The sequence below is a fragment of the Dromiciops gliroides genome, chromosome 5 (genome assembly GCF_019393635.1).
Source record: "Dromiciops gliroides isolate mDroGli1 chromosome 5, mDroGli1.pri, whole genome shotgun sequence".
NCBI classification, from domain to species: domain Eukaryota; kingdom Metazoa; phylum Chordata; class Mammalia; order Microbiotheria; family Microbiotheriidae; genus Dromiciops; species Dromiciops gliroides.
In genome coordinates this window covers 100,839,988-100,865,453 of record NC_057865.1, presented here as the reverse complement: position 1 = coordinate 100,865,453, position 25,466 = coordinate 100,839,988, and the positions used below count along the sequence as shown (strand labels likewise).

Genomic DNA, 25,466 nt, shown 5'->3' with positions numbered 1-25,466 from the left:
GTTTATCTCCACCTCAGCACCCAAGCTTAATAAAATGGCCTCCTTCCTCCCCCAGCAAAAATAAAAGTACCCAGATTAACAGATCAGGAAATAAAATCCCCAAATAACCCCATCTATGGAAAAGAAATTGAACAAGCCATTAATGAACTCCCTCAGAAAAAATCTCCAGGGCCAAATGGATTCACAACTGAAGTCTACCAAATACTTAATGAACAATTAATTCTAATACTATAAAAAGTATTTGGGAAAATAGGTGAATAAAAAGTCCTACCAAATTCCTTTTATGACACAATATGGTGTTAATACCTAAACCAGGAAGAAGTAAAACAGGGAAAGAAAATTATACACCGATTTCCTTAATGAAGACTACTGCAAAAATTTTGAATAAAATACAAGCAAGGAGATTGTAGCAATATATCACAATGATTTTATACTATGACCTGGTGAGATTTATACCAGGAATGCAGAGTTGATTCAATATTAGGTAAACTATCAACATACTTAACCATATCAATAACAAACCTAACAGAAATCATATGATTATTTCAATAAATTCTTTGGGGGGGGGATTTGTGGGGCAATGGTGGTTAAGTGACTTGCCCAGGGTCACACAGCTAGTAAGTGTCAAGTGTCTGAGGCTGGATTTCAACTCAGGTCCTCCTGAATCCAGGGCCAGTGCTCTATCCACTGTGCCACCTAGCTGCCCCCTATTTCAATAAATTCTAACAAAGCTTTTGACAAAATACAATACCCATTAAAAACATTAGAGAGCATAAAACAAAGCTAGCATTCCTTAAAATGTTAAGCAGTATCTATGTAAAAACATTAGCAAGCATTATCCATAATGTAAATAAACTAGAAGGCTTCCCAAAAAGACCAGGGATGAATCAAGAATGCCCATAATCACCACTATTATTCAAATGGTACTAGAAATGTTGACTGTAGCAATAAGAGAAGAAAAGAAATCAAAGGAATTAGAATAGGCAATGGGGAAATAAAATTATAACTCTTTGAAGATGATATAATGGTATACTTAGAGAACCCTAGTGAATCAACTAAAAAAATCTACTTGAAATAATTAACAACTTTAGCAAAGTTGCAAGATATAAGATAAACCCACATAAATAGTCAGCATTTCTTTACATGACCAATAAAACCCAGCAGTATGAGATAAAAAGAGAAATTCCATTTAAAATAACTTAAAACAACATAAAATACTTAAGAATCTACCTACCATGATAAACTGAGGAACTAAAATCTTATCACACAAATAAAGTCAGATCTAAAAATTGAAGAAAATATCAATTGTTCATGAGTAGGCCAAGCCAATATAACAAAAATGACGCTTCTGCCTAAATTAATTTACTTATTCTGTATCATATAAAACTACCAAACATCATTTGGCAGAGAAAAAAAATTCATCTGGAAAAACAAAAGATCAAGAATATCATGAATCACTTGGAAAAATGCAAACAATACCAGATTTCAAACTTTATTTTAAGCCAGTAATCATCAAAACTATCAAGTACTGGCTAAGAAACAAAATAGTGGATCATTAGAATAGATTAGATACACAAGACATAGCAATAAATGACCATTGTTACTTAGTATTTGATAAACCCAAAATTTCAGCATTTGGGATAAGAACTCACTATTTGACAAAAACTCTTGGGAAAATTGGAAGACAATAGGGCACAAACTAAGTGTAGACCAACATCTAACACCATATACCAGGTACAATCAAAATGGGAACATTTAAATGTAAAGGATAACACCATAAGCAAATTAGAAGAGCAAGAAATAATCTACCTGTCAGATCTATGGAGAAGGGAAGAAATCATGAGTAAACAAGAGATAGAGAGCATTATGAAATGTAAAATAAATAATTTTGAATGTATTAAATTGAGAAGCTTTTGCACAAGCAAACCAATGCAATCAATATTAGAAGGAATTAGAAAGCTGGGAAATAATAGTTATAGCAAGCATCTCTGAGAAAGGCCTGATTTCTCAAATATATAGAGAACTGAGCAAAATTTATAAAACTGCAAGCCATTTCCCAATTGATAAATGGCCAAAGGCAGTTTTTAGATAAAGAAATTAGAGCTATATATAGTCACATAAAAAGTGCTCTAAATCACTTTTTTTCATTTTTTAATAATAATCATTTTAATTTAAAGTTTTGAGCTCCAGATTTCATCCCTCTTTCCCTTCCTCCATTCCCCCTTCCCTGAGGCAGTAAGCAATCAGATATGGATTATACATGTGTAATTATGTAAAACATTAACATTAGTCATTTTGTATAAGAAAACTTGAATAAAAGGAAAAATTAAAATTAAAAATAACATGCTTCAGTCTGTGTTCAATCAATATCAGTTCTTTCTTTGGAGGTGGAGGATATGTTTCATTAGTCCTTTGCGATTGTCTTGGATGATTGTGTTGTTGAGAATTGTTAAGTCATTAACAGATCTTCATCAAACGATATTGCTGTCACTGTGCCCAATGTTCCCTTGGTTCTGCTCACTTCACTATACATCAGTTCATATAAGTCTTTGCAGGCCTTTCTGGAATCATCCTGGTTGTCATTTCTTATACCATAATAATATTCCATCACCATCATAGCTCATTTAGCTATTCACCAATTGATGGGCATTCCTTTGATTTCCAATTCTTAGCCACCACAAAAAGAGCTGCTAGAAAGATTTAGGTACAAATAGGTCTTTTTCTCTTTTGGGGGATATCTTTGGGATATAAAGCTAATAATGGTATTGCTGGATCAAAGGGTATGCACAGTTCTATAGCCTTTTGGGCATAGTTCCAAATTGCTCTCCAGAATGGTTGGATCTTTTCACAACTCCACCAACAGTGAATTAGCATCCCAGTTTTCCCATATCCCTTCCAACAATCAATATTTTCCTTTTTTATTACATTTGCTACTCTGATGTGAGGTGATACCTCAGAGTTGTTTTAACTTGCATTTCTCTGCTCAGTAGTGATCTGGGAGCATTTTTTCATATGATTATAGATACCTTTGATATCTTTGAAAATTGCTTATTCAGGGGCAGTTAGGTGGCGCAGTGGATAAAGCACTGGCCCTGGATTCAGGAGGACCTGAGTTCAAATCTGCCTTTAGACACTTGACACTTACTAGCCGTGTGACCTTGGGCAAAGTCACAACCCTCATTGCTCTGCAAAGAAAGAAAGAAAGAAATGAATAAATAAATGAATGAATGGATAGATAGATAGATAGATAGATAGATAGATAGATAGATAGATAGATAGATACCTGTTCATATCATTTAACCATTTATCAATTGAGGAATGACTTGTATTTTTATAAATCTAAATCACTTTTTTTTTTGCAGGCAATGGGGGTTAAGTGACTTGCCCAGGGTCACACAGCTAGTAAGTGTCAAGTGTCTGAGGCCAGATTTGAACTCAGGTACTCCTGAATTCAGGGCCAGTTCTTTAACCACTGTGCCATCTAGCTGCCCCTTAAATCACTTTTGATTAGAGAGATACAAATTAATACAACTCTGAGGTACCATGTCAAAACTACCAGATTGGCTAATATGACCAAAAAAATGATAAATATTGGAGAGTATGTGGAAAAATTGGGATACTAATGCACTAGTGGTAAAGATATGAACTGACCCAGCCATTCTGGAGAGCAATTTGGAAGTATTCCAAAACAGCAAACAAACTGTGCATACCCTTTGATCCAGTGACATCACTACTAGGTCTGTATATCAAAGACATTATAAAAAGGAGAAAGGACCTCCTTGTGAAAAAATATTTATAGCAGCCTTTTTTGTGTTGGAAAAATATTAGCAATTGAGGGAATACCCATCAATTGGGGAATTACTGAACAAGTTCTGGTATATGAATGTAATGGGATACTATTGTGCAATAAGAAATAATGAACATTTTTTTACTTGAGTCTTTGTATAACATGACTAATATAGTAATGTTTTACATAATTGCACATGTATAACCTATTTTGGTTGCTTGTCACCTCAAGGAGGGAGGAGGATAGGAAGAAGGAACGAGAGAGGGATAGAAATTGGAACTCAAAACTTCAGATAAATAAATAAGCAAGCAAGCAAGCAAATAAATTAATTAATAAATGGATAAATAAATGAAAAAGGTTAAAAAATGATGAGCAAGCAGATTTCAGAAAAACCTGGAACTGTATGAACTGATGCAAAATGCAATGAGCAGAATCAGGAAAACAGTGTAGACAGTATCAATAACATTGTGTGATGATCGAATATGAATGTCTTAGATCTTCTCAGCAATATAATGATCCAAGACAAATACAAAAGACTTATGGAAAATACTATCCACATCCATATAAGGAACTGATGGACTCTGAACTCAGATCTCAGCATACATTTTTTCACTTACTTTATTTTTTCTGTGTGTTTTCCACAACTCTGACTTATATGGAAATATGATTTACATAATTACATGTATATAACCTATATCAAATTGCTTACCGTTCTAGGAAGAAGTAAATGGAGGGAGGGAAAAAAATTTGGAACACAAAATCTTGTAAAAGTGGATGCTAAAAATTGTCTTAACATATAATTGGGAAAGATAAAATATTATTTAAAATATTTTTAATTAGAATTGAGCAAGTTAAAGCTAATGACTCCACAAGACTGTAAGAATCAATCAAACAAAATCAAAAGAATGAAGCAAATTGGAGAAAATATAAAATATCCTATTGGAAAAATGACTGACCTGGAAAATAGATCCAGGAGAGATAATTTTTAAATTATTGGGCTACCTGAAAACCATGATAAATAAAGAGCCTCAACAGCATCTTTCAAGAAATTATCAAGTAAAACTGTCTTGATATCCTAAAAGTAGTGGATAAAACAGTCATTGAAAGAATCCACCAATCACCTCCTGAAAGAAATCCCAAAATTAAAACTGCCAAGAATACTATAGCCAAATTCCAGGACTCTCAGTTCAAAAAGAAAATATTGCAAGCAGCTAGAAAGAAGCAACTCAAATTGACTGTGACACGGAACCAGTCAGGATCACACCAACTTTATCAGCTTCCATGGATTACAACTAAGAATCACCCACCCAGCAAAACTGAACATAATGCATTGGGGGGGGGGGAAATGTATATTCAGTGAAATAGAGGACTTTCAAACATTTCTGATAAAGAAAACCAGAGATAACAGAAATTTTTTATTTTTACATACAGGACTCAAGAGAAGCGTAAAAAGGTAAATACAAAAGAAAAAATATAAGTTATTCAAAAGGGTTAAACTGTTTATAGGACCTGTTTATACATAGGAATATTATCCATATAGAATTGCAGTTGGAATTATATCCATACATACTTCTAACTGGTAAAAAATTATATCAATTATTGTACTTAGGAGTATACATAGACAGAGGGTGTGGGTATAAGTTGGCTTTGATGGGATGATATAGAAAAATAATTGTAACCCAAGTTCTTATAGTCAAATTAATTGTAATTATCATCTCTCCCACAGCATTATTGTAAGGCTCAAAGACAAATGAGTTAATATCAGTAGTGATTTAGCACTGTGCCTGGCACATAGTAAGTGCTTTAAAAATGCCTATTCCCTTACCCCCTTCCCTTTTTTTTTTGTTTTTTTTTTTGTTTTGTTTTGTTTTTGTTTTTGTTTTGCGAGGCAATGGGGGTTAAGTGACTTGCCCAGGGTCACACAGCTAGTAAGTGTTAAGTGTCTGAGGCTGGATTTGAACTCAGGTACTCCTGAATCCAGGGCCAGCGCTTTAACCACTGCGCCATCTAGTTGCCCCCACCCCCTTCCCTTTTAAAGAAAAGGTCATGACAAAATTCCTCAACCAATTAGATCAGACTTCTGCTGATGCCATTTCACTTCATGCAAAGGTTTTCAAAGACTTTTCACACTTAATTAAAGCCTATAGTTGAGAAAGTTAGAGGCAGAGCCAAGATGGTGGAGAGAAGCCAGAAAGCTGCTTAAGTACTACCAAATTTCCCTCAGAAATGATGTTAAATTAAGCCTCTAAATGGATTCTGAAGCTACAGAACCTACAAAAAGATGGAATGAAGCTTCTGGCTCAAAGGACTCCAGGAAAGGTTTGTCTTACCTTGGTAAAAGGGGAGCACAGCTCAGTACAATGTCTGGGCAAACCAGCAGAACGCCTTAGCCACAGCACAGATCAGCAACTGAGGACCCTCAGGCCTAACTCAGCAAGCTAGTGGCACAGCAGGCCAATTATAAGGCCCCCAACTTCAACACAAAAGGCAGTCTGCCAGCTGGGGTATCTGTTACCCAACAAGCACAACTAGGCTGGGCCACCCCAGTGCAGTTAGCAAGCTGCAAGCTGCCAGAGACCTCAGAGCAGAAAAACATTGATCAGACCCCTGTCCCCCCCCCAAAAAAAGAAGCTTGGGACAGTGCACCCTATCCCCCAGGAGTGGAATTCAACTTTAAAAGTCACAAAATGGCTAAAATATGAATAAGAAACAGAAAAGAACCCTCACCATTAAAAACTACTATGGCAACTGGTAAGACGAAAACACAAACTCAGAAGAGGACAACAATGTCAAATTGCCTACATTAGAAGCCTCAAAGAAGAAAAGGAATTGTTCTCAACATCAAAAAGTCCTCTTAGAAGAATTCAAAAAATATTTTATAAAATAAATAATATATGTAGAAAAAAATTGGTAAAAGAAGTGAGAGTTATGCAAGAAAGAGTCATTAGTTTGGGAAAAGAAGGACAAAAATTGACTGAGGGAAACAACTCATTAAAAAAAGTTAAATTGTCCAAATGGAAAAGAAATTGCAAAAGCTGACTGGGGAAAATAATTCCTTAGGAAGTAGAATTGATATATCTGATTGTTTATCACCTTGGGTGGGGAGGGGAGAGGAAAGGAGGGATAAAATTTGGAATTCAAAACTTTAAATAAAAAAATGTTTATTATTTATCTATTTTTTTAAATGACACAATGAGACACCAGGAAGCAGTAAATCAGAATCAGAAGAATGTAAAAGTAAAAGAAAACATAAAATACCTCTTCAGAAAAAACAACAGGTCTAGAAAATAGATCCAGGAGGGACAATTTAAGATCAAGTGGACTACCTGAGGGCCATGATAAAAAAAAAAAAAAAAAGAGCCTGGACAGCATATTTTACAACATAATTAAGGAGATCTGCCACAAACTCTTACAACCAGAGGAAGATATTCATTAAAAGAATCCACCAATCACCTTCTGAAAGAGACCCCAATAGGAAAACTTCAAGGAATATCATAGAATTCCAGAATGATCAGGTAAAGGAGAAAATACTTCAAGCATCCATAAAGAAACAATTTAAATATCAATGAGAACTGATCAGGAATATACAGCACCTGGCAGCTTCAACATTAAAGAACCAGAGGGCTTAGAATGCAATATTCTAGAGGACAAAGGAATTTGGATTACAACCAAGAATGTACTACCCAGCAAAATTAATCATAATCTTTCAGGGAGAAAAATGGGCATTCAAAAAATGGGGGAATTTAAAACTTTCCTAATGAAAAATCCAGAACTAAAAAGAAAATTCAGTCTTCAAATATAAGACTCAAGAGAAGCATAAAAAGGTAAAATGAGGGGAAAACAAATGTATTATTCTAAAAGGTTAAAAGATTTATATCCCTACACTTGAAGAAGATACTTGTAATCCTTGAAAACTAAATATCTGTTAAGGGAGATAGGAGGAGTACACATAGACTGAGAGTGTGGGTATAAGTTGATTTTGTTGTGATGATATAAAAAAACTTAAGGGTTGGAAAAAAGGATTATAATGGAACAAAAAAGGGAAAGAAGAATGGGGTAAATCACATCACATGAAGGGACATAAAAGACATGTTACAAGAGAGGGAATGAAGGAGGAGTGAGTATTGTTTTATCTTACTCTAATCTGATTTGGCTCAAAGAGGGAATAACATATACACTCAATTGGGTATAGAATTTTATCTTACCATATAGGGAAGTAAGAGGGGAAGGGGGAAAGAAAACAGCGGGATCCCAATATAAGAGAAGGCAAAACTTGGAGGCAAAGGCAGGGGAAAGGAAGTGGGGCTCATAGAAGGGAGGGTAAATTGAGGGAGTTAGTGGTCAGAAGGAAGACACCAGTGATAAGAGACAGAGTAAAAGGAAAGGGAAAAGTAAAAACAAGGGGGGAAATAGAGTGGAGGGAAATACACAGTTAATAAACATAACTGTGAATGTGAATGTTATGAACTCTTCCATAAAAAAGAAGCAAATAAAATAGTGGTTAAATATGTTGTTTACAAGAAACACATTTGAAGCAGAGAGATTCACACAGAGTAAAGGTAAAAGACTGGAACAGAATATAGTATGCTTCAACTGAAGTTAAAAAAGGCGGGGGAGCAATCCTTATCTCAGACAAAGCAAAAGCAAAAATAAACCTAGTTAAAAGAGATAAGAAAGAAAACTATATGTTACTAAAAGGTACCCTAGTCAATGAAGTGATATCAATACTAAACATATATACACCAAGGAGTATGGATCTCAATTCTTAGAGAAGTTGAGTGAGTTACAGAAAGAAATAGACAACAAAACTACACTAGTGGGGGGGACCTCAAATTCCCCCTTTCTGAACTAGATAAATCTAACCAAAAAATAAATGACAGAAGTTATAGAGGTGAATATGTCTTACATACATGATTGGAGGGTAAGAAACATATTCATATTCATTTAGGGGATAGAAGCAAAGAATATGTGCCCAAGTATCATTGCCTCACTTGTGATTTGGGGAACAAGATAAAAAAGGGTGAAGACTTAATTGCTGCTGTCACCAAGCTATATTGGCAGCATCTACTGAGAGAGTAGAGGGAAAGAAGAGTCAAGGTGGAGAAGAGTCCTGGTGAGAAAGGTAGAAAGGCTAGATCAGTAATAATACTTTGTAGAAGCAAAGAAAAAAGTTAGAAAGAGAAAATTTGAGAGGTGGTAGAATCAGGCTCTTTCTAGTAAATGGAGATATGATTGCTTCTAACCTTTCTTACTAAATTATAAACTGGTTGACCAAATTGTAATATGTCAAAAAGTCCAGGCTACTATGCCTAATTATCTTCAGGCACATTCCAAGTATGTAGAGTAAAGCAGTGAGGAATTCTTAAGAATTTATTGATTTATCAATTAGATTTTGGATTTATTTGCTTCTTTTATGAATAAAATAAAACTTTGTCACAGTTTCAGGTATAATAAAAAGAATCTTGTTTTTGTTTCTTTTAAAGAACTTCAAAGAGACTGAAAGCTATGAAATTATCCCAGGCCCTAATATTTCTGACCTTTTTCTCATGGACAGGCCACTTGAATTTCTCACCTATTGGGATGTCAGTGATAAGAGGACTTTAGAGAATTCCACACTCCACTAAGAAAACAATACAAAGTATCAACAGAATTGAGTATGATTCCAAAAGGAAAATTTCTCAGTGGTTTTTATCCAAAATAGATGCTATGAGAATTAGAATCTAATACATTCCATTTGGATAGCCTGGATCTTTTCTTGACGTCCTAAGTCCAACAAATTGCTCTAGTTTCCCTAGATCAAAAGCTTAGTTATTGCCTCCAATCTGTGTAACACAGAATGATGTACTAGTACAGAGACCTTGGATTGAAGTTCATTCTTTCATCATCTCTGGTGAAGTTGTGTATATATATATGTGGACTATAGGGAAAGAGGAGGGAGGATCATGAGAAAGGAATACAGTCACTTTTAAAGAAAGAGTATAAGCTATGAGCTATAGGAATATGAGCCAGGAACCAGTACATTGTCACCCAGTATTAATCAGCTTACCCCAATCCCAGACTTATCTTTTAAAGTAGTTCCAGACCTGAAACAAATTTGTATTCAGGAATAAACAACAAGACCACACTTTTCCGGGAAGGTACTATCTAATGTATATTAGACAATAATGGGCAGAGCTAGCTGGATGGCTCAGTGGATAGATTGCTGGGTCACATGAATCCAAATCCAGCCTCTAACACTCACTAACCAGAGAACACTAGGCAAATTGCTTAACCTCTCTTTGCATTAATGCACTGGAGAAGAAAATGGCAAACCAGTCCAGTATCTTTGCTGAGAAAATCTCATGAAGGGTCATGGAGTTGAATATCAATGGATCACTAAATGATAACAATAGTAATATGTAATTGATACCCAGGAATATGATCTCTATCTTGAACTTTCTATGTATAGATACTTCTGTGTATTGAAAATATCTGCTCATATGTCTTCCCTTGGACTCCTCCCCCAGGGGCCCTGATAGACAAAAACAGTTTTTGTGTCCCTCTGTAGAGAATAGGTAGATGGGTAAATATTTGTTAATTGATGATTAAGCACTCATTATCCCTGGATGGGTATGATACCCCATGGATCTTCTTTCTTCACAGAATTTTGTGATTACTGAGATGTAAGATTTTATTTAGGTCATAGGGAATAAAAATTCCCTTTTAGGTATAATAGTGATGACTGTGTCGAATAATACCTAGGCTAAAAACCAGGGGAATATTGAGATTTCAGTATGTAAGACATCTTTGAGAGTTGTTACTAGAAAGGATGGGAACTTCCAAGGCAAAATAAAAAATGAGTCCCAGTTCTCTGTTTTGGTGAGGCTTCTTCATGCCTAACAATGAGCTAAAGAGCAGGGTTTTTGCACTAGCATCATAAGATAATGCATAGAAATCATGGTTTTAGAAAGGAAAAGGACCCCAGAGGTCATAGAATTGTATGACCAGAGATTGGAGCTGGAAGAGACATTAGAAGTCATCTACTACTGTCTTCTCATGTTACAGCTGAGGAAAGTGAGGCTCAGAAAAGTTAAGTATCTTCCTGCTTTTCTAGTCTTATTATTTACTCCTCTCCAGGTTATCTGTAGTCCACTGACTCAGTCTCCTTACTCTTCCTAAATTCCATCTCATTATCTCCTGAATTTTTACTGTCTGTCCCCCATGATTGCTGTTCTCTTCTTCCTCACACCACCTGGCTTCCCTGGCTTCCTTTGAGTCTCAGCTAAAATCTACCTTCTGCTATAAGTACTTCCTTGTACCCCTTTGTGTTAATGCCTTCCTTCTGCTCATTATCTCCAATTTATCTTCTATACATTGCATTTGTTCCTAGTTGTTTGTATGCTGGCTCCCAACTAGAATGTGAGTTTCTCTATCTTTTCCCTTCTTTATGTCCACAGCAGTAACCATAGTGCCTGGCACATACTAAATGCTTAAGAAATGACTGACCGACCAAGATCACATAGATAGTAAGTAAAGCTGGAACTGGAGATTACATGTTCTGCATCCAAACTTAGCACTCTTGGAAGGTTTAGGTGATGATTCAGAACAAGAAAAATTCAAAAATTCAAGACAGTAGTAGTCAGGCCAATCCCTAGATAGACAGCTTGATTGGTTCCATTAGTTTTGCTGAGAAAATGTCAACACCATTTTATGAACCCTAGGACCTCTGTTTCCTCTCAATTTCCTCTTGTGATCACCACAGAGAATAGTTGGTGGCAGAAGTTACACGTTGCACAACTATGTCCATTAGGAGCCAAAGGGGACAAAAGGGTCCACCTGACTAGAACATGGCTTATGGGAATTACTATCAGTACTGTTTGACTATGCTGCTCTCAACCTAGACTCAGGCTCGGGGAAACAGTACTCCCTAAAGATGATCTTTTTGCTGTCAACAGTGATTCTTGCCTACATCCAGCACATTCTACAGGTAATTTCTTAAGACAGTGGCCTGGTTAGTGAGCTACTCTTGGTTTCCCTTCCACAGACATTCAGAAGAGAGATACAACAACCTATGTGGGATGGACTAAGCAATGAAATGCAGGAGACTGTCAGGGTAAAGATCCTTGTTATTCTTTTCTTATAGTCACTACAAAATAGGTAATTTCTCATCAGTAATAAAACTCCTTACAATTGAATCAGGAAACCTAAATCCATCAAGTGACAGACACTGTCATAAGAAGGCAAAAATAAAAGAAAAAATGGGGTCCTGGAAATTAGGGACTCAATTTGCAAGTGAAAAATAATCTTTAAATGCATGGCTATTCTAAGAAAACCTCCCCCACCATGTCTAGCAGAGTAGGGGCTTAATAAATGCTTCTTCCTATATTGATCAGGTAACTAGACATTATGGAAACCAGTTTACATTATGTTATTGCTAACTTGGTAATGATCTGTTTATAATAATACAGATTTGGCCCCTCAAAAGGAAGTAGTATAAAAAAAGAAAGAATGGATCCAGGATGCTTTTAAGTCTGTTTACACTCAGTGAGCTTCCCTAAGTGCCAGTTTTCTCTCTAGCAAGCACTCCAAAGGACCTATCTTTGATCTTTCACTTTTTACTCCTTTTTTAATTTCCTGGGTCTATAAACAGCAAACAAAAATGATGAGCTTGTGAGTTTCCTGTTCTTGGAACTAATTCCTCTTCCTTTGCCACTGATTCTTCTGGGTATTTCCCTCCACATTGTGAAGTTTAAGATCTAATTGCTATGTCTAAAAATCTAATGTGTGGTTGCCTTAAATTAGAAACTCATAGCACCAGTCTTTGGGGCATTAAGCATTTATTAGAATATATTAGGGGTTAGTAAAGATAACACATGGAGCTCAGAAAGAAAGAACCTAGCTCCCCCTCACCCTGCAGCTGCCCCTACCATGACCTCCAATGGAAAAGAAAGATCCCCCTAACTCCCAGAGTAGAAGTTCCCTACAGGGCCTCCCAGGCTTGGTCCCTACACACAGTTCCAAGCTAATTGGCTGGTGCCATTGATTGACATGACTTACAAGAGGTTCTGTGAATAGATGTAACAGTTCTATGAATAGATGTAACTTCTGTACACTAGTTACATGCTTTCTTTTCAGGGCTGTACTGCCCTGGTTCTCACAGTGTCTTTCTCAGCAAGTTGGTGGCACTCTGAATCTCAAAACATTCATTTCCTTGCTTCTATCTTGCCATATCACTGCACATGTCAGAAAGCAAAAGTGATTTTTAAAGTTTATATCTATGTAGATATAATATCCTTCTACTAAAATGTGAATTCTCTGAGAGATATACATTTTTGAAAAGAAAATTTCCTTTAGTGCCTAGAATAATTTGCTACATATAGTAACAGATCAATAATTGATTGCCTACTTTTTTGAATTAAAGGAAAGAGAAAATATACACATTCACTATAGAGTATGCCCTATTATCCAAAGATCAGGCAAAGCAAGATTGTAAAGGTTTGAAAGTGTAGGGTTGACCATGAGTTAATAAATTTTTTTTAATTTATAGAAAGTAATAAAGGTTACAAAATATATCCCAGAGGGGTTGTCATATACATAGGAAGAAGGAGGATCCTCACCAATGGAGACCAGGTATGTCTTTAAAATATTATCTTTGGCAAGAGAGGCAATACAACATAATGGACAGGAAGCCGCAGAGTCAGGGAGACCTTGATTCACATCCTGCCTCTGACATATAATGGCAACATGACTGTGGGCAAGTCATTTAATCCCTCAGTGCCCATCATAGCATTCTCAAAGGCTATCAATTGCAGGGAAGGTACTAATCTTCATTAAAGGAAGAAGATAGAGGACATTCCTCACTGAGAATTCCATATTTGTTTGAAAATGAATTGAGAATAACAATGTGTTATTTTAATCAAAATAAGATCTCTAAAAGTATATTAATGTAAGGTCATTGGAAGGGCATCATACTCAAGCATTTTTTTTTATGTGCATGAAAGAATGGATAATAGCTTTTTGTGAAACACATTGCTAAATGATCTCTTTGTCTCTGTCATAGAAGTATGATGAACAATCACACACTGGTTAAAGAATTCATTCTGATGGGATTTCCTGTTGGCCCTGAAATGCGAATGTTCCTCCTTGGGCTCTTCTCTCTGCTCTATGCCTTCACCCTAATGGGGAATGGAGTAATTTTGGGACTCATTTGTCTGGAGGCCCGACTCCACACTCCCATGTACTTCTTCCTCTCACACTTGGCCATTGTTGATATTTCCTATGCCTGTAACACTGTGCCCCAGATGCTAGCAAACCTCCTGGACCCAGTCAAACCCATCTCATATGCAGGGTGCATAACTCAGACTTTTCTCTTTTTGACTTTTGCCCTCACAGAATGTCTTCTCTTGGTAGTGATGTCTTATGATCGCTATGTGGCAATCTGCCACCCTCTCAGATACTCTGTCATCATGAACTGGAAGGTGTGTATCACTCTATCATTGACCTCCTGGGCCCTTGGATTCCTTCTGGCCTTGGCCCATCTAATTTTATTACTCCCATTACCTTTTTGTAGTCTCCAGAAAATCAACCACTTTTTTTGTGAAATCTTAGCTATTCTCAAACTTGCCTGTGCTGACACCCATATACTTGAAACCTTAGTCTTGGTTGGAGCTACTTCTGTATTGGTGGGACCCCTTTCCTCAATAGTGATCTCCTACATACGAATCATCTATGCAGTCCTGCGTATCCAGTCAAGAGAGGGGAGACAGAAATCCTTTTCTACCTGCTCCTCCCATCTCTGTGTAGTAGGGCTCTTCTATGGTACTGCCATCATTATGTACATTGGGCCCAAGCATGGGAACCCCAAGGGTCAGAAGAAATATCTCCTCTTATTCCATAGCCTATTTAACCCCATGCTCAACCCCCTTATTTATAGTCTGAGGAACAGTGAAGTAAAGAGTGCCCTGAAGAGAGTTCTAGGGAAAGGAAGACCATCCTAAATAATTTAACAGAATATAAACTTGTAGTTAAATTCATTAATTATGATGATATGATGTTAAAAGTCGTACCATTAATCTGAAACCTGATTTCATACAGTTTAATTGGAAAATATAGTAGAATCTCTTTCCTCCCCTTTAATATGAGAAATATGGACTAGATAGCCTCTGAGGTCCCATCTCCAACTCTATGACCCTATGAATATTCAACTGTATGTATGTATTTTCAATGTTTGACTAGTCTGTGAAAAATTTTTAATGTAAAATGGGACCAAAGGAAAGATGAAATACTTCTACTTAGATGTTTGTAATCAATATTCAAATATATTCAGGGGCAGCTAGGTGGCGCAGTGGATAGAGCACAGGCCCTGGATTCAGGAGGACTTGAGTTCAAATCTGGCCTCAGACACTTGACACTTACAAGCCATGTGACCCTGGGCAAGTCACTTAACCCCCAATTGCCTCATCAAAAACAAATAAATAAATAAATAAGCAAATACATAAATAAATATTCAAGTATATTCTGTTCAGGGCAGTTTTTATTATTAATATTAGTTTGGTTGTGTTAAATAATGAAGTTATAATTGTTTAAATAATTTTCTGGGAAATGATTCCAGGGTATACTTGACTCCCTTTCATTGTTTTTGCTGGTCAGATATTTTGGTCATATCTGAGTCTTTCTGTCCACATTTCTGGTTTTCTTGGCAAACATACTAGGTCAGTTGGCCATTTCCTTCCCCAGCTCATTTGACAGATGAGGAACCTGAGGCAAGGAAGGTTAAGTAATGTGCTCAGGGTCATACATCTACTAAGTGTCTGAGTCCAATTTTACACTCAAGTCTTCCTGACTCCAAGCCCAGAGCTTTATTTATCACACCACCTAGCTGTCCCTATTTGACCTTCTACCCTGATAGCAAATCCCAAAATAATAACTACTCTGCCACAGAGACATTGTAGAAATATGACTTAATATTTTAAAAGTGAGAGAGAAATAATATTGAATAAATCCTGCCATAGACTTTATGAAAAATATTTTCTGATAAAAGTATTTTATTATTTTCCAGTGACATGTAGAGATAATTTTCAAAATTTGTTTTATAAGATTTCTAGTTTCAAATTTTTCTCCTTCCATCCCTCCCCAAGACAGCAAGTAATCTGATATAGGTTATATATGTACAATCACATTAAACATATTTCTACATTAGTCATGCTGTGAAAGAAGACTCAGAGAAAAAAGGGAAAACTTCAAAAAAGAAAAATAATAACAACAAAAACAATAGAAATACTATGATTCAATCTGTATCTAGATTCCACAGTTCTTTTTTTCTGGATTTGGAGAGCATTATCCATCATGAGTCCTTTGGAGCTCTCTTGGACCATTGTATTGCTGAGAAGAATAAAGTCTATCACAGTTGATCAACACATAATGTTGTTGATACTTTGTACAATGTTCTCCTGATTCTGCTCATCTCACCTTTATGAAAAATTTTAAGCTCAATATAAACTTGAAACTATCAATAATGACTTATACAAATTATAAGCAATTTTAATAATTGTAAAGATTCTCTCTCTCTCTCTCTCACACACACACACACACACACACACACACACACAAAACCACAATGACATGAAGAGGATAGAATTAGAATTGAAATATTGAAATTAGTATATCTTCTAGTATTCCATTCAGTTTATATTACTCAAGGTCATGTGACCCATTAAGTTCAAAAACCTGTGGGGATATAAAGGAGGTAAGAAAAATAAAAGAGAGATTGAGATGTGGTGGGAGAAGAAAAAAAAGATATTAACACCTCTGACCAATTTCTTTGTAGAGAGATAGATGGATGCTTAGTTTGACCTGATTAGGAGAAAGAGTGGGCAAAATGGCAAGTACAATAAGATCTGACTAGTAAAAAGAACAAGAGACCAGTATCAGAATTGGTCTTTGAATGGAGACATACAGGCACAAGTTGTTTGGGCATGGGGCTAATGCTGTACATCTGTGGAAAGATAGAAGAAAGACACTGATAAACCATAGAGAAGCAAAAGAAGAGCCACCAAGATGGTGAAGAGCCTGGAGTTGATTCTTTTTCAGAGTTATTTGAAAGAACTGGAGAAAAGAAGACTTAAAGTGGGCATGATAACTGTTTTCAAGTATCAGAAGAGTTGTCATTTGTAATCTTCTCACCCCTCAAATTCACCCTCAAGATTTCATCATGGGGCAGCTAGGTGACACAGTGGACAAAGCGCCCACCCTGGACACAGGAGGACCTCAGCACAAATCCGGCCCCAGTCACAAGACTTTCACTCACTGCTCATCCGCAGGCATGTCACCCAACTCTGACCACCCCACAAAAAAAGATAAACAAAAAATAAATGCTTTACATATATCATCCCTTCATAATGAATTCCCACCTATGCCCTCTGTATAAATCTATTTCTATCATCTGCCCTAATACTGAGAAAATTCTTATGAGTTAGATGTATCATCATCCTATATAGGAATGTAAGCAGTTTAACCTTTTAACATTCCTCTTAATTTCTTTTTCCTGATTACCTTTTTATGATACTCTATAGTCTTGTATTTGAAAGTCAAATTTTCCATTAAGTTCAGGTCTTTTCATCACGAATACCTGAAAATCCTCTTTTTTATTGAAGTCCCATTTTTTCCTCTGAAAGATTATACAGGTTTTGCTGGGTAGGTGATTTTTGGTTGTAATCTCAATTTCTTTGCCCTTTGGAATATCATATTCCATGCCCTCCTATCCTTTAATGTAGAAGCTGCTAGATCTCGTGCTATCCTGACTGTGGCTCAACAGTACTTGAATTGCTTCTGGCTGCTTGCAATAGGTTCTCCTTGACCTGGGAGCTCTGGAATTTGGCTATGACATTTTTTAGCAATTTAAAATTTGCAAAGCACTTTTACTAAATGAACCAGACAATTCCATAATGAGGGGATTACCATCAGAAATGTAGATCATGGTACCAAAACACATAAAAAGACAGTTTAAGGCCCAAGTATACAATCACAAAATGGAGTAAATACAACTTTGAATTATTGATAGTTGAGGCCACAATTGCAAATTTTTATATGATCTCAAACTTTGTTTCATCCTAACTTTTGGCTCCTATGGTTCTAGAGGCTCAAAAGTATACCCTAAACACCTCTGCATTTGTCCCTGACTCCACCAATTGCCTCACAGCCACTGAACATGATTATTTTTGTTTGTTTGTTTTTGTTTCTGTGGGGCAATGGGGGTTAAGTGACTTGTCCAAGGTCACACAGATAGTAAGTGTCAAGTGTCTGAGGCCAGTTTTGAACTCAGGTCCTCCTAAATCCAGGGCCAGTGCTTTATCCACCATGCCACCTAGCTGCCCCACTAGCATGATTATTTTTATTACTGGAGACTGCTTCCTGGAACATCTGGAAGAGGAGAGAAGGAGTTCATGAACCTCCTGACATTACCAAACATTATCAGAAAGAGAAAGAATTTTAGTCTTTAGTATAATCTCTCTTGAGTAAGAAAAAATGCATGGTCCCTATAAAATATATGTAAAATTCATATAAGTTGCATATATTTTAAATTATATTTGGCTTATAGCAAATAATAAAGGTAAATTTACACACATTTTATTAGTTAAGACTCATGTCTCAGAATGCAAAGCTCATTCATTCCACCTCAGCTCAAATGGATGAGCCCACCCTAGCTCTCACCATTACCTACAAGTGGTCTACTTCTTTAATTAGAAACCCTGATATCTGGCCATAACCTCCTATCACTCCAACTATCCTTATGCCTAATTTTTCCTAAACTTACTTTTTACTCCAATCAAGACCTCTAATACATCTGCTCCTCAGTACTTTCTCAAGTCATTATACTTGTTATGATTTCATATTTCTCTCTTACTAGACACAGTAATTAGCCACTTCAAACTCCACACTTTGCTCTCAAAACCCTTGCCCAACTTCCTAACACCTGTCGTTTCTTGAGAAAACTCAGCTGTGAGTTATCCCTAGCATCTATTCTAGCCTCTATTCTCTTCCACCTCTCCTACTCATTGTCTGCTCAAAGAAAATGGAGGAATTATTACAACCATATTGACAAGGTAGATTATATGCATTCATGTTAGCCAACTTAATTGAGACCTCACTGCAGTAAAGCAGTTGCATACCCAACCCTGCCCACCTCACCCTCAGCCAATGACTCCCTTATTATTTTAAGGAGAAAATAATATCATGTAACATGACCTCTCTCTTCCATTTTTATTCCTAGAAGCAGAAATATCAGGCTCTGGTAAGGGTGGGACCAGAGACCCACAGATTGTTCATCATACCCTGGTCCAGTTCTAAATCCAGGTTCAGGCTAAAACTAGGATCTAAATAAAAGTTAAAGCCAATGGAACTACCTGCATGGGGCTTTTTCATCTTTCTGATGATACCCTTATCTCTTATGTGACTTTTCTACATGTAGACCTAGAAAAAACACTAATGAACTATTTATCATTTGTTAGGAATCTTAATATACATATTATTACTCTTATACAACATTTGTATTGCCTGGTAACTACCTCATCACATCTGTGTTTTAATTTGAGTGACAAGGTAGATGGCTAGTAGTGATAGATTAAGCATACACCTATGAGGCAGAGATTTTCTAATGCCATTGGTTTGAGTCCCTGATAATCAGGTAAGTATCAATTCCATTAGCCAACATTAAATAATTGTTAGAAAGGGGAAATTTACTAAGGTGGTACAACAAGAAGAATCAGTACAAAGTTACAATGTGTTTGAGGTTAGGGTGAGTGTATATATAACTGTGAAAAGCTATATGCAAGGAAAATCATTTTAACATACTGGTGGCACTTAATTTTTTAAAGGACATACAGTAACTAATTGTAATTATCATCTCCCTTACAGGGTCCTTGTGAAGCTCAAATAAGAGAAACAAGACAACATTGGTAGTGATTAGCACAGTGTCTTGTACATAGTAGGTGCTTTTAAAATGCTGATTCTCTTACTCACTTCCCTTTTAAATAAAATGGCATGACAAAACTCCTCAGCCAATGACATCAGACTTCTGCTGAAGTCATTGCACTTCATGCAAAGACTTTTAACACAATTAAAAGCCTATGGTTGAGACTATTGAGATGATTGAACCTCTTATCACTTATTTTAGGGGCAGTAGGATAATGATTGATTTACTCAGTCATTCAGTTCTTGTATTTGCACATTGAAGTCTTCATGTCTATTGATAATTGTTAAGGTCATAATTAAAAAGAAAACTTGAAAAAAAATCAAGGCTAAGTGCTTGTTTATTTTTCTCCTAGGGCCTAGGTCCACATTTCTAGTAACTGTCACCAGCTGAATTGTAGTACCTGAAAATAGAATCTTAGGCCTGGGGACAGCTAGGTGGCGCAGTGGATAAAACACCGGCCCTGGATTCAGGAGGACCTGAGTTCAAATTCTGCCTCAAACACTTGACACTTACTAGCTGTGTGACCCTGGGCAAGTCACTTAATCCTCATTGCCCCCCACACAAAAAAAATAGAGAATCTTAGGCCTAATGGTACAGTAAACCCAAAGCATCGCTAAGAGGCTTTGAGGATTATATACACATGAATCTATTGAGGTTCACAGTGGGCAAGTGGCCTAACTTCATTCACGTAGTGAGTAGCAGAGACCCTCTGATTCTGGATCCAGTATTCTTTTTTTTTTTTTTTTTAGTGAGGCAATTGGGGTTAAGTGACTTGCCCAGGGTCACACAGCTAGTAAGTGTTAAGTGTCTGAGGCCGGATTTGAACTCAGGTACTCCTGACTCCAGGGCCGGTGCTCTATCCTCCAGTATTCTTAATATTCCAATATGCCGTAGCTTCACAGTTTGGTGGCAGACAGACTGTGGAAAACTTTAAATTCCAGGCTGAGGACTTTGTGATATATCCCAGTAGAAACAGGGAACCCGCAAAGATTTTGTAGCAGAGGAGTTATGTCATCAGGCCAATGTCTTGGATTTGGAAGCTGGTAGAACAATCAGTTGGAAAGAGAAGAAACTAAAACAACAAAATTAGATTTATGTTGCCATATTCCAGGTCCTAGGAAGAGACAAGGACCTTAAGCAGAATTCTGACTACATAAGTAGAGATTAGAATGAACAAATGTTGGGGTCCAGGTGAGAATACATCAAATTCCAAATCTGAAATCTTTATAACTCTATTAAAACTGCAAAGTACTAGAAATTGAGAGAATCATTTGAAATAAACTCAATCCCACTAAATTGAGGCAAAATGCTGAAATCAGAGGACTGGGATACAACTCTTAATTTTCTTATTTTCTTTCTGTATAACCTTGAGTAAAGTACTTTCCCTCTCTGGTCCTGCATTTCTTCATCTGAGAAATGAATTTGGTTTTATCAAATTATATCTATGGTTCTCTCCAACTCTAAAGTCTGTGATCTTTTGAAAGGAAAAATATTTCATAGTTATTTCTTCCCCAGTCACAAACTCTAGGAGAAAAATATATGTCTATCTCTTGGGGAAATCTATTCCCGTCATATTAAACCATAATAGGTTCCAAGGGGGTTAATTAATTAGAGATTTTCCTGGTCACACCCTCTATCTTACATCCATTTGGAGGCTTCAGGATTTGAAGCAAAATCAGGATATTGAACCTGTAACAAGTCCAGGTATTTGAGTATTATTATTGGTGATGTAGTCTCAATGCATATAACTGGCTATTTCTTGAGTTTCCTGTGTGGTCATGAAAATATCCTTTGTATTTATTCCTCAACTCTACCCCTGGATTCTCAAGAGAGAATAACAGAGAGAGACAATCAGTCCCTACTTTTCTACATGGAATTGATATTTGGGAGGGATGTCCCATGGACCCTTCTCTTACACTGAATCCTCATGAGTGTCTGGGGAAGGGACTGATTTGAACTGATCTCATGGGGGAAAAAAACCTTCATTTCCAAGCAACACCAAGAGCAGACTCAGTCCCTGTTAGGAAAGACACTGAGAGCTCCTGTATATAGAACTTGGAGACTTCTCAGGCTAACTTCCAGGTAAAGACCAGTGCTTGTGCCATACCAAGTTTAAGTCATTCATTTGCTCTGGGAAATGACCTAGACATGAGGGATGGGTGGTGAGATTAGGAATCACCAGCATTGGGAAGGAAAATCAGATATTCCCTCTGCACAGGGCATATTCTTAGCTACGAATCGAGATTCCAAGCAGAAAAGTAGTGTGCCATTGTGAGGAATAACTTCCAACAATCATACCCTATAGACAGTTGTCTGATTCCATTCAGATCCCACTTTGGGGACAATGGCGGGTCTTTTTGACTGAGGGATTTGGTAAACTGTGTCCCTGATGAGGAGCTAAAGGGGAGTTAGAACTACCACACAGTTTGAGCATGATCTATACAGGTTGCACCTGGAAACAGCTCAACATGTGGCTATCAAATCATGTTTAAAGAGGAAGTGATCTGCCTAGAGCGACTCTGATCCTTCCCTTGTCTCTGAAACATACATATCCTGGAAATAATCTTTGGAGTGGGTGATCAGACTAGAGAGATTCCCTTCTGAGTGTCCTTTGGTCATCTTGGTCAGAGAGGATGGATACTGTGCCCTGTAAGAGTTTAAAAGGCAGTGAAAAGTTCCTGTCTGCTGTGGGAAGGACTCTCATTTTGGTCTCTTGCTGTATAAGGAAAGCCAGTAAGTTCCTTCATAGTTCTTTTCTGATAAACACTACAACACTTGCTATGCTATAAGCATTCAACAGAAACAGCCAGAACTCCAGACAAAAACAAACCTGTCAGGCCATGAAAGTAAGTCAGATAGGTATACAGTGTGATTTTGGAGTAGCTATGGGCCTTTGAAGAAATCTGGTAAAGTCTCCCCAGCATAAGAAACATTTCCTTAAAATACCAGGTTTATTGGGTTGTGTGTTCAATTTGCCTTGGTTCAGAATTAGATTCATTTATTTATTCATTCATTCTCTCACCATAGACTCACTGTTATGTTCAAAGTGAGACATTGTGGAGGGTAGTGGGCTGCCTTTGAAAGCAGGAAAACATGCCTCTGACCCATACTTTGTGTCTCAGAAATAATCACTTAACCTCTCAGTCTTCTAGAAAACTGTCCAAGATTCCAAAAAAAAATTGTCTATCTACATCAGTGGAGAGATCTTCAACAACTAAGTTTCCTTCAATAATGAAGCCACTGGTTTAGACTTCCTAAAAAACAAGCAAACAAACAAAACACTGAACTAAACATTGAGACAATATGGATAAAGTCTTTGTGTTCAACCAATTTATACCCTCATTTGAAAGACTAAACAGGCATAAAAACAACTATAATTCAGCATATCATACCATAAGATATACAAGTTGCCATGAGAGATCCAAATACAAAGAGAATGAGATGGGGAAAAAGAATAAGGGAGAAGGACCAGCAGTCAGGGCAGAGGAGACAGTGAGCATATTTGCAGAAGGATATATCATAAGGTTGTCACAGTATTCAAGTGTGGCCAAGTAGTTTAATTTAGACTATGAAAATACTGAATATGCCTCTCTTCTTATTCTCACTCCCTTTTCTAAGGTGGATCCAAGCATCAGAGACCACAGTATTCCCCTTCCCATAATCTAAGTTGCTGCTGTTTACAAGAGTTCTTTACTATTTTCACATTCATCTCTTACTTACTTTTGAAAAACAAAAGAGACGCCAAGACCCAAAATATTTCTTGTTAATTGGGCCTTAGAAGTAACAGGAAAAGATTCAGGGATTCAAAGGTAAGTTTTCAGTTGTCTGTGTGATTATATCATTGGAACCAGAGAGTTTCCCACCTGCAAATGGGCTATGGCAGGTCATCTCCTTCTCTCTAACATTATTCTTCACATCCAGAGATGAAACTCTTAAAGGTTACTATTAGCTGTATCGATCTCTGGCTGAAAAGACTGACATTAACCTTCTGCCTGCTCCACAAGCCAAAACCTTTTCTTAATTCATGGTATCATAAATTTAGGGATAGAAGGGACCTTAGAATGTCATCTAACTCAATCCTCTCATCTTAGAGATGAGGAAAATGAGGCCTTGTGAGTTGAAATGGGTTGTTCAAACCCACACAGTTAATAGGTGGCAGTCAGCCATCTCCTGATTCTAAATTCGATGTTCTTTCCATTTTGCTATGTAGTTTTTCATCCGATGCAGTTCTCAAAGTTTGCAACTCTTTACAGAAACTATCCTACTTTGTGTGTTGTCCTTTCCATTTTCTACCTGCCCCAATCCTTTCCACAGAAAGAAGTCCTATTCCTTCCCTGCCCCCTAGAATGATCCACCACAGCACTGGTGTTTTCCAATTTTAAAAGTTCTGTCACATTTTCTAAAGCTTTCATAATAAATACGCAGTGCTCCTTTTGTCATGTTCCTTTGAATGGTTGTAGGTCATAGAGCAGAATGGCAGCATGGATCTTTAGGAATAGAAGGGATCTTAGACATCATTTCTTTCAGCTCCTTTTTAGTATGTTGAGAAAAATAAAGTGGCTTCCCAAAAGTCAACCTTGGTAGGAAAAATGATGCATTAGAAAGAGGTCTAGATTGGGAGTCAAAGGACTTGGGTTCAAATTATGCCTCAGTTACATGCTACCCCTGTTACTTTAAACAAAGGACCTTAGCTCTCTGGCCCTCCCTTGCATCATTTGTAAAATAAAGGGGAGGGGCAGCTAGGTGGCTTAGTGGATAAATCACCAGCCTTGGATTCAGGAGGACCTGAGTTCAAATTTGACCTCAGACACTTGACACTTACTAGCCGCATTACCCTGGGCAAGTCACTTAACCCCAACTGCCTCAAAAAATATAATAATAAAATAAATAAAGGGGAGATTCCAACTAACTTTTCTTTCTTTTTTTCTTTTTTTGCGGGGCAATGAGGATTAAGTGACTTGTCCAGGGTCACACAGCTAGTAAGTGTCAAGTGTCTGAGGCCAGATTTGAACTCAGGTTCTCCTGACTCCAGGGCCAGTGCTTTATCCACTGTGCCACCTAACTGCCCCTCCAATTAACTTTTAAAGCCCATTCTAGGTCTTAATGTCCAGTGCTTAGCATAGTGCCTGGGTTACAAGAGGTACTTAATAAATATTTACTGATTTGGTTCATTAAAATTTATGTTGCGGGGCAGCTAGGTGGCGCAGTGGATAAAGCACTGGCCCTGGAGTCAGGAGTACCTGGGTTCGGATCCAACCTCAGACACTTAACACTTACTAGCTGTGTGACCCTGGGCAAGTCACTTAACCCCATTTGCCTCACTAAAAAACAACAACAACAACAACAACAAAAATTTATGTTGCTATGAATTTCTGTCATCCATTTGTGCAGGCATTCAGTACAGTGGAGTTGTATGGTGGTCACTGTCTTCAAAGCTGTCAAAAGTTATCAATATACATGAAGATAGTGCTTTTTATTTCTCTCTTCACTCTTGTATGGTACAATCTGAGCAAGATACTGTATTAATCAATTGTTTCTTATTTTATTCAAGTCTTGATTTTATAAATAATATTTCCAAAGTCATATGCTTTTTGAGTTCCCAAATTCTTAATCATGTAAAACGAAATAATTTGGAAATTATTTTAATTTTGAACTTTTATTTTGATGAATCTGATTAGTACAATCATGGAGTAGAAGGAAGACAATTACTTGATTGTTGATTGTAACATA

At 36.9% G+C, this 25,466-nt stretch overlaps 1 protein-coding gene across 1 annotated transcript; it reads left to right on the top strand.

The window, feature by feature from the left end:
• Positions 1–13,818: 13,818 nt before the first annotated feature.
• On the top strand, positions 13,819–14,763 carry LOC122729217 (olfactory receptor 13-like). Its single transcript, XM_043967947.1, has one exon. It carries the CDS (start codon positions 13,831–13,833, stop codon positions 14,761–14,763), a length of 933 nt encoding a protein of 310 aa, XP_043823882.1. The 5' UTR covers positions 13,819–13,830.
• The last annotated feature ends 10,703 nt before the right edge of the window (positions 14,764–25,466 follow it).